The following is a 14,756-nucleotide window of genomic DNA, read 5'->3' as shown; positions in this document are numbered from 1 at the left end:
ATTTTTCTCTACCTTCTAGCCTATTTCGATCCCTTCTCCCCACCCCACCCCCACTAAGGCTAACTTTACCTTGCTCGTCCTGATTTCTACCCTTAATGTCACCTATTATCACATTCCTTAGATAATAACACCACCTTCAACACCTCTTTGTCCTTTTGTCTATGACATCTTTTGGTTATCACCTATCACTGGCCCTCTATCCAGCTCTACCTGTCCCACCCCCTCTAAAACCAGCTTATATTTCACCTCTTTTCTATTTTTCCTTAGTTCTGTTGAAGAGTCATATGTACTCGAAACGTTAACTGTGTTACTCTCCGCAGATGCTGTCAGACCTGTTGAGTTTTTCCAGGTATTTTTGTTTTTGTTTTGGATTTCCAGCATTTCCGGTTTTTGTCTTAACTATATATATTTATATATATGCAAAGAAAAATTCAACACTATTCGGGAAAGAGAAACAGGAAGAGAGCAATTAGGCAGCCCCTGAATGACCTTCTGTACTGTGTGATTCTATGAAGTAACACACAAGCTTACATATATTGACCACACACACATACATACACACACACACACACACACACACACACACTGCTCTAGCCCCTTGTTTATTATTGAATTACAATAATTGCCACTTGAAGCAGCTCTACAATGTACTGGGGCCACTGGAGCTGTGGAATCACATTTACATTTTGTTATGGATTCTGCGGCACTCTAGACACCAAGGGACAACTGTGTTCACATTAACACTTCCATTTTCTAGTCTGGTCCTTCCTACTAATGAATGTTGACAGCCTACAGCTAGAAAAGTCATGGTCAGCACTTGGAGCAGCAACCATTTAAAACTGCACTATTCAATGGAGCAGAAGACAAGGTTCCTAACTTGGGTAAAATACAAATAAAGGTGTGAAGGGCACTTAGAGCAGGATCTTTAGGTCGGTGAGCAGGGGCAGGGGCAGGCGCAAAATGATGCGGGATGACATTTGGTGGAACTCCCGACTTCACCCCACACCATTTCTATTTTCAGGTCAATGGTGGCGCAGCCGAATCAGCTGTGCGCCCGCCGACCTGTCAACGGCCAATTGAGGCCATTGACAAAGTCATTAAGCTCATTAATGGACCTGCCCGTCCAACTTTAGGGTTGGCGGGCAGGCTGGGAGCCCTAGCGGGCTTCAGAAAAGCATAAAACCTCTTCCACGGGCGGGATGAGGTTTCATGAGGGTTTGTAAAATTTAGTAAAGGTTTGAGTTTAAGTGATGGACATGTCCCAACTCATTTGACAGTGTCACATGAGGGGACGTGGCAGAGAAATTTTGCTCTTGCACCTTTACCATTTTTAAATTTGGTGCCGATCTCCCAGAGGCAGCACTTAGCCTCAGTGAGATGAATGCACACTCTCGGCTGAGGGAATCCACACAGGGAGCACATAGCGTTTCCTGGCGGACGTCACGCTGGGCGGGCCTTACCTGGGCTCCACAGGTAAAATGGTGGCGCGCCCCCAATTGAGGGCACCGATTGGAGGCGTGCCTGCCTGCGCCCATTCCTGCTTCTGCACTTCTCCCCCTGACAGGGTGGAAATTCTTCCCTTAATTTCTGTCTCGCCTGCAAGAGCTTGGTCAGGGCCAGGAGAGGGGGATGTCATCAGTGGTTAGTGTGCTCCACAATTCTGCTTGGGTGTAATGATATCCTCATTGAAACTGGAATAATTTATATATGAGACAATAGTTGGGTGGTGGGCTGCTGGTGCCCTATAAAAAAACTTGAGTTTTGTATTGTGGTTCAGATTTTCCTCAGGGAGACAGATATCAAAACTCCACAAACCCAACTCTGTTAATAATGCCCCCTGCCCACCATATTTTCATTCCAGAGAGGCGGGCGCAGGATGGAGTTGGTCCTGTCACCATCAGAGGTAGGCCCAAGGTGGCAATGCATGCAGACAGATGGCAAGGCTGGCAGGCTACAAGGCCTGCCACTGTTTACTGGGGTATCGACCCAGTTGTAAGCATGACTAATAGACCCTCAAGCCCTTACCCCTCATTCTCCTCACAACACCACTCAGTCCCTATGCCCTCATGCCTTCATGCCCCATCCATGCCCCCATGCCCTTCCATGTCCCTCATATATCCCATGCCCCTCCATATCCCCTCATATTTCCCATATCTCTTACGTGCCCCCATGCATCCTCCATGCACACTCTTTCTGTATCCATTAGGTACAGAACCAATAAGCCAATAGTAAGTCTTTGAAATGCCCTTGGAATTCAGATAGTAAGTAAAGAGGCTTTGAAAATCTTGTCTGTAAAAGACTTCTCATCTTACAACCTCTTAAAAGCTGTCAGACAATCACAACCATTCTTAGTATCAATGACAAAAAGCATTTTATCCACTTCAGACTTCTTAATCTTGTATAAATAAACACACTGAAAAAAGTCTTCAAAGAAAGATCAGGTTATTAAAAGGTAAAAAAGATATCAATCAGATAAAGCTATCATTCCCCTGCAAGCTGTGTCAACATTGCCTATAGGGTTGAGTGCATTAAACATTCTTGGAGCTCAGCCAAGCATTCATAATAAAGCCATCTGGGGGGAAAAAAACCAGAACGTCTGGGCACCTGTTACAACTGCTTTACTGAAATAGTTGCCAGGTCTTCAAAGAGCCAATACAATCAAGATGAGCTGAATTGACTTTTTCTGTGCAATATGATTATCTGACTGGTATCTATTGGGGGATGAAACTGTAATGATTAAATTCACTTTAGAATTGCAGAAGGGAACCTGCAGGTTTTAGGCCACTTCTGTTTAAAGCACAGCATCTTTTTCATTTTACATCAAGTGAGGATGAAACTATTAGGGAACTAGTTGAAGTGAATCAACTGACCCAGGAAGCCTAGTTTAAGGGAAATTTGCAGTCATCAAAAACACTTTGACCTAATATACAGTGAACTTCTGCAATTTCTGGTTTCAGGCATTCTCCCACTTTTCTCACTTCCTCTATGCTGCCACTCATAGAACTTATGGTGCTCAGCATGTCTAGGATAGGCATTAGTATTTAAAGTATTACAACACATGATGCAAATAGTATTTATGCAGTTAATTTGTGACAAATATTTTAATTTTACGTTGTGAAATAATGCAATGTGTTGGTTGATAAAATACAGAGAATGCTGTCAGAATCATTAACAACCATACATGACTGTTATCACCCAACAATAATATGAGTCCACAGTGAACAAAGAGAATAATAGAACACGGGATGAAAATGTATTTAGTGATGTCTCCACTTTATCAAAGGAAGCAACTGCAGCCCCATCATCTCCATCAACCATCATTTTGACTGAACATAGACACAAACTTCAATTAAATTTCAGCCTATTACTCACTCCCAGATATCCAACATTATACGCATAAATCTTCTCTAACTCCTTCAGTTAGATTCCAACCTGCAGCTTACTCACATTTATCCGTTATTTTATACAGAAACCATCTGAATCAAGTCTGTAATTAATTTCGTGTTCCTATTCTCTTATTCCTAAACCGTCTGAAGCCCACAATTTGACCTATAACTCCAGATCAGCAATACTCAATCCATTATCTTATAAAAGTTTAATTGATACTGAACCTATGATGTTGAGGTGCTGTTATTTTTTCAAAGCCCTGAAATATTTTCATTACTTATGATAATGAGATCATGCAGTGAATTATCATCATGATAAAATAGAAACAATGTGCGGAATAATCCCAGATTTGCACTAAGTCTGGCAGCGGGCAGGTAAAATGACATTTTATTTGCTGGACGCAATGGCAGGTTTTCATGCCGTATTGCCCCAAACCTGCGGCGTTAATTTTGCATTCCTGAGAAATACACCATTTCGATGGCAGGCGGTCTGTCATTCACCTGCCACGCCATCACCTTGCCACTTCAACACATCGGGCGCCGTATTTAAAGTCCAGCCGCATGCACATTTCTCTGCTTCCAGCCCATGACTGCTGCAGGGAAGATATCCACGAAAGGCAAAAAGACTGCCACCCCCAGGTTTAGTGAAGTGTCACTGGAACGCCTTTTGGATGCTGTGGAGTCCTGCCATGATGTCCTCTACTCCCACTCCGGTCACAGGATGCGCAACCAGGTTTAGGAGGTTGTGGCAGTGGTGGTCAGTGCCAATGCTGCACAAAAGAGGTTGCGCATCCAATGCAGATAGAGGATGAATGATTTCATCCATGCAGCCAGGGTATGGCAACCATCTCATCAATCTAAACTCACACACTCAAGCCCATCGCACATTTACTGGCATCTCACTATCTGCTCAAGGGACATCAGCACCCATTCTCACACACATACCCTTACATGTCCATCTGGCCTCATCTCCTCTGCAGTCTGCCTCCTCAGCCTTCACTGCCTTGAGGCCACTTGCACAGATCATCATGTGCCCCCACACACACCGTGGGTTACCCTCCTTCCCAGTGCAGCCTTCGTCCTGTAGCCACTTACCTTGCCTGAGGCCACTTCTCCCCTTCTCCAAGCAAGCCCTAGCCCTGCAGCCGTTGAAAAGTCACCTCCATATGGCTGACCTGCTAGTTGAAGACCTACCTTTGAGCCCCCCCTAAAAGTGATGTGGTTCTGTCTGTGAGGCGTGGCGCTGATGACTGCGAGCACTGGCCGAAGCAAGGTAAGCAAACAAACCTTGAAGTCCCGAGCGAAGTGCAGCTCGCCAGGTGCACGTTGCTTATACGCTGTTGTGAAACACGTCGGTGTATTTTCCCGCCAACGTGGATGGACGATCCAGCAGCAGGGGATGATTCCGGCGGGCTAATAATGATATGCTGATGTATGACAATAAGGTTCTCGACATCCGATGGCGAGGAACACTGCCCATCATCGATGGGCTGAGCAGACGATTGTGAGCTGGTTTCACATCATCGTGAAACAGATTGTGCTACTCACGCCACTGAACACACCCAAAGCTGGCAGGCATGAAAACCCTGGCCAATATCACGATAGTTTATCAGTAATGAAGATCAAGCAATATCTTGAAATTTCTTAGCCCATAAATGTGTAAAATTACAGCTGGTGATTTTGCCCAACCTTTTTATGATATTCCTATGCTCGTTATTTTAATGAAGGCACGAACCCATTTCTTTTTCAGTATCCACTAAAATAGCGGACAAAAAGCCTCTCTTAAGGGACACATTAAGCATCATCACCAGCAATAATTTCTAAGCTGTACATTTTTCAAAGAAAATATTGAGTGCTACAAATTTACTTATCTTTTTAGGTGACTATAAATGGTGAAAATCAGAAATAAAGAAAAAAAATGGGAAATTGCAAGTTGGTTATTATTTATAAAAGAAAGTTAGGTTAATATTGCTGGGATATATCATTCTTCTTCAGAATGTTTCCCAGTAGTGTAAGTTATTCCACAGCTCTGGGTTTTTAATCTGTGGGTGAGAGAGCGTTTGTTGCTCAGGCTGAATTAGTTTCTCTTCTCATCAGAGAATGGGTAAGAGCAATTAGAAAATTTCACGTTGCTTACCATTTGACTGTGTACTTGGTTCCCCACTGTCTAAAACAATCAGCCAGAAGAGGTAAATCTGCTTCAGGAGTGTTGGTGTTCTCAGGGAGCATTTCCCATCCATTTTCACACACATTTTCTAATGAGATCTCTATATACTGACACCTTCCTGTTTCATTATGTCATGCTTAACTTAATTTTGCTGCTTCAGGAAAGTATGTTCCTAGTTCTGCTTGATTTGCTGACCAGCATGTGTTGTTGTATCTTAGCTAGAATTTTTTAAAATATATTCATTCATGGTGTGTGGCTGTCATTGGCTGGGTCTATGTTTATTCCCCAGCCCAAATTCCCCCTTAGAAGGTGGTGGTAATCTGCCTTCTTGAACCGCTGCAGTCCATATAATGTAGGTACACCCACAGTGCTGTCAGAAAGGGAGTTCCAGGATTTTGACCCAGCAACGGTGAAGGAACGGCAATACAGTTCCAAGTCAGGACGGTGTCTGACTTGGAGGGGAACTCGCAGGTGGTGGTGCATCTGCTGTCCTTGTCCTTCTAGGTTATAGAGGTCACGGGTTTGGAAGTTGCTGTCAAAGGAGCCTTGGTGATTGGCTGCAGTGCATCTTCTGGATGGTACACACTGCTGCTACTGTGTGTCAGTGGTGGAGGGAGGGGACATTGAAGGAATGGGTGCCAGTCAACGAGTTGTTTTGTCCTGGATGGTATCGAGCTTCTTGAGTGTTGGTGGAGATGCACTCATCCAGGCAAGTGGGGAGTATTCTATCATGCTCCTGACTTGTGCCTATAAATACTTCTTAACTAAAACTTGGAGACTTCTAATTTAGTCAACTACTTTTAAAACTATCCATTACTTTTGGAAAGGTGATGAGTAATGTAAAGCTATTAAAAAGGAAAGACTTGCATTTATATAGCATCTTTTATAATCTCAGGGCATTTTACAGAGAGTGCTTTGGAAGTGGATTCAACATTCTCATGCAAAAACATTTAACAAACCTTTTTCAGTCTGAGGAAAATTTCCTTTCTAGGCTATTTGTAATGAAATTATAAGCCCATTATTTATAAATTTGCTACAAATACCACATAAAGAAATTATTCCTTCTCCATTTAAGAATAGAATCAAAGCAAAGGAGATCATTTGCCCCATCTTGCCTGTGCCAGCTCTTTGTAAGAGCTATCCAGTTAGAACCACCTGCCTGTTTTTTCATCATTGTCCTGTAAATATTTCCTTAATTGATTTTTAAAAATTGATAAAAATTGATTTTAAAAATTGTTGTGTTTTTTAATGGTTTTCAATATTACTATGGCTGGTTACCAGTTTCACTAAGTGTGAGATTCAATTGATACTCTTTGTACTTATGTCAAGATTAGTTTCACAAAGTCTCCCATTGGGGCTGAGCCTCTGCTGAAGGGAGTAGACAGATGATGATGAACAAACACTGTCATTTGAAAGCAGGAACAGTGGTAAATCACACCTCATTAGTGTCAGCTCAGACCGTTAGTCATGGAAATCTGTGATTAAGAGGATATGGGTTAGCAAGAATATTCTTCTTTGGAATTTGTTATCCAGAACCCGACAATCTTACTCAAAGAAGATTATTCTTGCAGGGGTGCAAGTTCAAAAATAGTTTCGATATGGAGTATAAAATTAGCTGTTAAGTATTTGATGAAAAAGGAGTTCAAAGGGTCAGGCTCTGACCTCGATGTATTTAGTGGCTGTCATAGGCATGGCAAGATCAGATATACATCTGAATGCAAGCAATGGAACAACAAATATATTCGTGTCTGTCCTTTGGATGTCCGAACCACAACCCCATCAATTAATTCTACAGCTGGGCCTGACCCATTCACTGCCTTTTAGAATTCACAGCTCATGGCAGAGAGCCAGTAACTCAAAGAGGAGGTATCAGAGCCAATTCTGCGATTTGGAACAGAGGAGAGAGGGACATAACCTTGTACTCCCCTCACCCCTTTCAGCAGTTACACAGCAAGTTAGCTCCCAAAACCCCTTGTTGCAAAGGCACCCAGGTTAGACAGAGGATTATTAAAACACAGTCATGCCTTCCAAGGGTGGGAAGTGAATGTTCTACAATCTACATAATATGGATTTTATAGAGCACTATATCATTTCTGTTCGAATGAAAACGTTACATTTTGTTTAGTAATCATGGAACTCGTGATGAATACTGTTTTTGCAAATATGAAATACAAGTTCAAAAAGACCCGGGATGGGGTTAAGTGTGTTAAGGAGAGAACTGTGGAAAGTGTTAGATATTGTTATTGAGGACTTTAGTCGTGCTTTAAAATATTTTTATTTTATTTTGAGTTGGAACACAGTTATCAGACGGTAGTGGCTTATACTGAAAACTCGGAAATCCTCGATGCAAATTGTGCCTAATATCTCATCGTGACATTTGCAAGTGATGCTTTTACAACAAAAATGACTTGTCAGTTTTCTTGCCCTTCATCCCCTGCAAACAAAAAGGAAATTTTGCCACACGTTCTTTCATGAGTTATCCACTGACATGTAAAGTACCTGATTAATTTACCTTAGTTTAATTTATTTTGAAGCAGCACAAAACAATATAGAACTGGGGACCATCCATTGTCAGCAAGCTGTGGAAAAATAGAGAAATGGGTAATTATTCAGCATAACCACCAGATGGTGTTATTCTGGGAATTCAATCTAGCTTCAGTGTTGTGGTTTACCTCACTGCAGATGAATACCGATGATGTCAGCTAGCCTGTGATGCCCTTCATGGTTGAATAACATGCAACACCCCATTGACCACACTCATAAATTTATAACAGTCAGTTTGGCTAGGAGCCGGAGGGCTGCTAGTGCCATTCCAAAGAAACTTCAAAAGAGGAGGTAAGAAGGAAGATAAAATGGACAAAAAGTCATATGTGCTTACTAAACATCAAGGTGATGTGGCACAAATCGATTTTGTGACTTTGTAGACGATAAGGAGTCTTTTCAAGCTGCCTGGCTGTGAGTGCATGGGCTATTTAATTGCTGGATTCAGATCATCTATCCAGTGGTGTTACTAAGACCATTAAGGGAGATTTGTTGTGCAGTGCACATTATTCTAGCTGAGAAAAAAATTAGTGAGCAAACTCTGCTGTGTGACCACACAAAGATAAAATTAAACAGTAAAGGTTGTCTAATCTAACATGTCTTATTTCAAGGTCAAGCTATGCAAGCCCATTTATTCTTTAATGGACATTTAATTGAGTCATACTGTCATGTTGAGTTTAGGTTTTGTCAACTGAAGGACAGGTTCAGATATGAATATCTTTTGTCTCTCCTTTGGCCTGTTTTCAGAATAGTGAAAGAGTACACATTTTTAAAGAAGTGCTATAGCTGTGGAATGAATGTAAAAAAATGGAAAAGATCTTGAATTTCTGTAGTGCCTTGCACAGCCTCTGGGCAGTCCAAACCACTTCACGACTCATTAAGTGCGTTTTAAGGCCTGGATTTTCATTCCCAAGCTGGGCATTCCGAGTCAGGATAATTCCTAGCTGCGCAAATCCAATTTGGGAAAAAGAGGCCCAGAAGGTTGGATTTCTCTCCAGGGCAGGGGGAGGGGAGGGAGGGGGTGGGGTGGGGGGGGGGGGTGGTCTACTACTGGACTGGATTACAAGTTGAGTTCACTGCCCCGGGAGGCTGCTGGGTACGAAAGCAGGCTGACTGTAAGGCCTGCCTCTGTGCTCCGGCACTTTGTAGCTTTTAAAAGATGAATAAAACAAAAAAAAACAGCCCTCCAGCCCTCACCCCTCACAAACCTCACTCCTCACAGACTCCCCTTCCATGCCACCCTATGCCTCTCTACTAGCCCTATGACCCCTCATACCCCCCCATGCCAACCAATTCCCCTCCACCACTTCCATAGTCCCTTATGCCTCCAAAGCCACCCTATGCTACCCATTCACCCCATGGCCCTCATATCGCTATGCCAACCTATGCCCCTCTACCCATGCCCCATGGCCATTTCCCTATGCCCCTTTGTTCACCTCCATGGCCTTCCTATTCCTATTCCACCCTATGCCCAACCACCTAGCCCCCATTGCCCCACATACCCTCTATGCTATCCTATGCCCCTCTTCGCACCCCGATGGCCTCGTACACCCTATGTCAATCTATGCCCCCACTCATCACCATAACCCTTTATAGCCCCTATTCCAACTAGTATCAATTCATGCCAACCCATGCCCCCACCCACCATCCTTTGCCCTTACCCCCTCCATGCCAACTCAGCTAGTATCCACCATGGTCAAACCTCAGGAGCCACGCTAACATAAAATAAAGTTGTGTGTCTATTGATGACATCACTATTTAAAAAACACTCTAGTTGTTAAATAGGTCATTCAATACATTGAAATTCCTTCAACTAATCTCTTATGAAAACAACATTTCTAAACTATATCCACTTGAAGCTGTCAATCAAACTGCTCACTTAACAGGCACTCCACTGTGACAATGTTAGGTTGTAAAATCAGTCATGCAGCACAAATCCTATAAGGAGGCCACTCAGGCTTATGTCAACAGAGTGAAATAGCAAGCACTGATTTTTTTTAAAACTCTGCACACTTTTAAAATTTAAAGCCCAGCAAAGTTAAATCTCTTGACAGCTTTCACAGTTCTTTGACAGCTTGACAGTTCTTTGACAGCTTTAACAGTTCTAATGAGTTTATGCACTTTTTATGCATAATTGTGCCAAATTTAACAATCCCAAAGGCACTGATCTCTCCCAAAGGACACCTGACCTGTCCCAAAGGTGTCCTGGGACCATTTCCAAAGGGATACCTTATCTCTCCAAAAGGGTACCTTGGCTGTCCAGATGAATCCACAAAGTTCAGACCTGCTCCTACCAGCTATAATGTATACACTTGGGGTTTCAGATGCCTACCTCTCCAAAATCACATGAGAGGCGGCAACTGCTGATTTATATGGGCAGCTGCACACCCACCCCACCCCCGCCCCTCCCCACCACTACCACCACCAACCCCCCCCCCCATAAAAATGACAGAGATTGGGTTCAGGGGCAGGACTCAGATTTGGGCCCCTGTCTAAACCTGAGCGCCTCCCCATGTGCACGAAGAATGGGGCTCACGTTTGGTAATTGTTGTAATGTATTCAAACATGGCAGCTAATTTATGCCTGGTTGGGTGCCACAAACAGGAATGAGGTGAATGAACAGATAATCTGTTTCTTTTTTTAATAATGTTGGTTAAGGGATAAATGTTGATCAGGGTTGTAAGGATTACCCTGCCTTCTTTGAATATTGCCATGGCATCGTGAACATACTTCTGAGTGGCAGGCGGAACCCTCTGTTTAGAGTCTCGTGGAAAAGCTGGAAAAACAGAGGCCTGTTCGATATCTGAATGAGGTTAGCATTCTGAACTTAATCCTTATTAACTATTTGTGTGAATGTGTTAAAGTGCTAGTGTTTTCCTCCCCTATTTCTCATGCTTGTTTACTTGATGATAAGCCACTAAATATGCATCTGGTCGGTCTGATTCAGACAGGAGACTATATGCTGCATGGTGGGGAAGGGAAACTGGGTAAGCAGTTCCCTTGCTCAAACGATTGTGACCAGGAGTAGAACTATATTATGTGAACTCTTGTGGAAGGTGTCTGAGAGAAAGTGTTGGTTTGAGAGAAGATTCCAAGGTGATGTGAAATGTAGAATGTATGAACCAATATGGTTGATCTTCCAAATTTTGCTGACCATCCACAAAAGGGCAAATCCAATCCAACCCGAACCAAGGTGAAGCCAATTACTGCCCCAATAACTTATTCTTAATCATTAGCAAAGTGATGGAAGGTGTCATCATCAGTGTCATCAAGTGGAACTTACTCACTGTTAGGAAATAGAAATAGTTAAAGTAAGTTACACTGGTATTTGTGGGTGTAGGAATAAGTTTCAGCTTTAATGTTTAAGTTTGATTTGTATTTCTGCATCTGTGTGTTAAGAAAAGGTCAAGTTGAGTTTTAGTTCCACTTTAAAAGGTGCCTGCATTTCTAATGAGAGTTTACGACTGTAAGAGAAGTTAAGCAAACACAAGAGTAAAAAAACTGCACTGTTGCCTAGCAACAGGGGTCCAGCGAGGCAGGTCCCTCCCACAGCCACACACACAAGAAACTAGAAATAGCAGTTTTTGAGTTCAGTTTGAAGACAGCTGCCAAGCAGAAGCAACCTAGAAGGGCTAGATAGCCAGCCCCAAGCTAAATTTGGTTGCAAGTAGCTGCCAGAGAAAAACTGGAGGAAAAGGGACAGATAGCAAGTCCCAAGCTAAAGAAGAATGTCCCCAAGAATCCAGCGGAGTGGAACATGAGAAATCCCCAAGCAGACCTTCTAGTCAAAGGAAAGATAGGAAACTGGAAAAAGTCCTGTTAAGTGAAGTTAAGAGTGAGGGGCAGAGAACGGCTCCAAGCTTCAAGCTTAAAACTCCAAGCTGCAGGAAGCAGAATCAAAGCGATATAAGGGCTTGCGAGAAGTCAAAAGGTCCAAAGGGATAACTGAAGGTCTGTAACTCTTTGCTATGGGCATGTGAAGCAGTGGTGTACTGTTGACAGCTGAGTCACTGAGAGAGAGTGCGTGCAGAGAAGCTTGACCACAGCTGGTGACCCAGAGGAGAGAAACATCAGAGGGAGAGTTTAAAAGCCTGCAGGTGAACCCTTACGGAAGGCGTCCGAGAGAAAATGTCGGTTTGGGAGAAGATTTCAACGTGATTTCTTGGAAATTGGAGATTAGAAACTCTTGTGTGAAAGACGGAGTTCAGTGAGACTGATTGGCTCATGGTGTAAGAAGCATCTGGGGGGAGTTGTGGAGAGATCCATAGCATCTGACTGGGGTGGCATCTGTCACTTGTTTTCAGAATATGGGGTGTCTAACCACAGGTTGCCATTTGGTTTACATGGACTGTGTACTTACTGTGAACATTAGAGTATAAGATTGTTTTTGTAACATGCGTTATCCTTACAAATCTGTATATGCCTGTAAAAGTATAGTTGTGGGTGAAGGAGTATTGTAATGTAGTTCATCTTTTCTTGTTTGATAAATGTTTTCTGCTTTCGCTAAAAGTTCATTAGCTGACTCCAATGACTCTGTTTGGTAGATCCTCTCCATGTATCTAAACAAACAAATAAAAGTTAGGATCTATCAAGCTGGGTTCCACCCTGGGATCAAGCTTGTCCAGTGGAGATCAAGACACTCACCAACAATCTTCTCCCAACCCACTGACCTCTACCACCTAGAAGCTGACGCTTTTACCATGTGCAAAATGCACTTGTCCTTCTAGGTGGTAGAGGTCAGTGGGTTGGGAGAAGATTGTTGGTGATTGTTTTGATCTCTACTCGACAAGTCAAACACCATCCTGACTCAGAAATATATCACTGTTCCTTCTTCATTGCTGGGTCAAAATCTTTGAATTCCCTACCTAACAGCACGGAGGTAGTACCCTTACCATGCAGGCTGCAGCAGTTCATGAAGATACCACCACCTTTTAATGAGGGACCCCCACCCTGCCCACCACCAAACCCACAAAGGGAAAGCCGCCAGACGTGCTGCTTGGTGTGGACCTCGCCCAGCACTGGTTAAATCCAGGCAGTGCTGGAATGAGGCTCTTAATTGGCATTAATAGCCCACTTAAGGGCCTCAATGTTACGACCCTCACCACTGGTATAATTGTGGTGGTGATAGGGTAGTCGGGCAGGCAGTGGACAGGCTGCCCGTTGGATTTAACGAGGATCCCTGCCTTCAAACTTGTTGACAGGGGTGCATTAAATCCGGCCCGAAGTCACTGGGCTTGTAACCAAATTTGTCCCTTCAGAAATCACTCCCTCCTGTTCTGCTCATTACTTACACTTTCTCCACCATCTGGGCCTCCTGCATGTTACCTTCTGTATAATCTACTGACCTTTAATGCTGCCATGAACGTTCACAATATCCAAGGTGCTCAATATCATTTGGTGCCTGACTGTATTCATTTGCTTCAAAAATCCAAAAGTCATGGGCATGGTCCGAATGGCGCAGATGGAGGCTGTCAGGCCCATCAAATCCATGCCCGTACTCTGTGGAGCAATCCCGTCAGTCCCAATACCCTTGGTCTATCGCTGTGGCTCTGCAGGTTTACTTTGCTCAAGTGCCCTTCCAAATTCCTTTAGAAATCAGGACTGTAAACTACTGACCTGCATTGTTTGAGTTCTAAAAGTAATTTTAATCTTAGTTTATGCTTTGTCACTATCTTAAATTTTAATTTTAGTCTTCAGTGGTCTACTCCTAATTTGAATTCAGTTGACAAAAGCGCAGTCGTTTTATTAAAAGCTAAATTTCCTCTTGATTGCAATTGATTAAAACAACACTGTTCTCCAGCAGATAGTGATCAATAGAATGAATTGAACCTAAGGCCAATTCAATTCGAAGCAAGGACTGAAAACCCCATTGAATTGTGTGTCTGACCTATTGAGTGTTTACTGCACATTTTGGTTTTATTCCAATTGTAATGCTGCTATTCACAGAATCAGAGTGCAGAGGAGGCCCTTCAGCCCATCAAGTCTGCACCAACACGTGAGAAACACCTGACCTACCTACCTAACCCCATTTACCAGCACTTGGCCCATAGCCTTGAATGTTATGACGTGCCAAGTGCTCATCCAGGTACTTTTTAAAGGATGTGAGGCAACCCACCTCCACCACCCTCCCAGACAGTGCATTCCAAACCGTCACCACCCTCTGGGGAAAAACATCCCCCCTAAACCTCCTGCCCCTCACCTTGAACTTATGTCCCCTCGTGACTGACCCTTTAACTAAGGGTAACAGCTGATCCCTATCCACCCTTATCCGCCCCTCATAATCTTGTACACCTCGATCAGGTCGCCCCCTCAGTCTTCTCTGCTCCAACGAAAACAACCCAAGTCTATTCAACCTCTCTTCATAACTTAAATGTTTCATTCCAGATAACATCCTGGTGAATCTCCTCTGCACCCCCTCCAGTGCAATCACATCCTTCCTATAACGTGATGACCAAAACTGCACACAGTACTCCAGCTGTGGCCTCACCAAGGTTCTAAACAACTCCAACATGATCTCCCTACTTTTGTAATCTATGCCTCGATTGATAAAGGCATGTGTCCCATATGCCTTTTTCATCACCCCACTAACATGCCCCTCTGCCTTCAGAGATCTAAGGACACACACGCCAAGGTCCCTTTGTTCCTCAGAACTTCCTAGTGCC

At 43.4% G+C, this 14,756-nt stretch overlaps 1 protein-coding gene across 3 annotated transcripts in view; it reads right to left on the bottom strand.

Annotated features, from left to right (window-relative positions):
• Positions 1-5,707, bottom strand: part of LOC121282236 (interleukin-13 receptor subunit alpha-2-like) — a 50,581-nt gene extending 44,874 nt beyond the window's left edge. Inside the window, exon 1 of one of the 3 annotated variants that reach the window (XM_041195851.1) lies at positions 5,524-5,707. In XM_041195851.1, coding sequence (XP_041051785.1) covers positions 5,524-5,638 — 115 coding nt within the window. In that variant the 5' untranslated portion in view covers positions 5,639-5,707. The remainder of the gene's footprint in view (positions 1-5,523) is intronic. The other 2 variants (XM_041195853.1, XM_041195852.1) reach the window with 2 other exon arrangements.
• Between the last annotated feature and the right edge of the window lie 9,049 nt (positions 5,708-14,756).

The sequence above is a fragment of the Carcharodon carcharias genome, chromosome 9, assembly GCF_017639515.1.
Source record: "Carcharodon carcharias isolate sCarCar2 chromosome 9, sCarCar2.pri, whole genome shotgun sequence".
Taxonomy (NCBI): domain Eukaryota; kingdom Metazoa; phylum Chordata; class Chondrichthyes; order Lamniformes; family Lamnidae; genus Carcharodon; species Carcharodon carcharias.
This window is presented reverse-complemented; position numbering and strand designations above follow the sequence as displayed.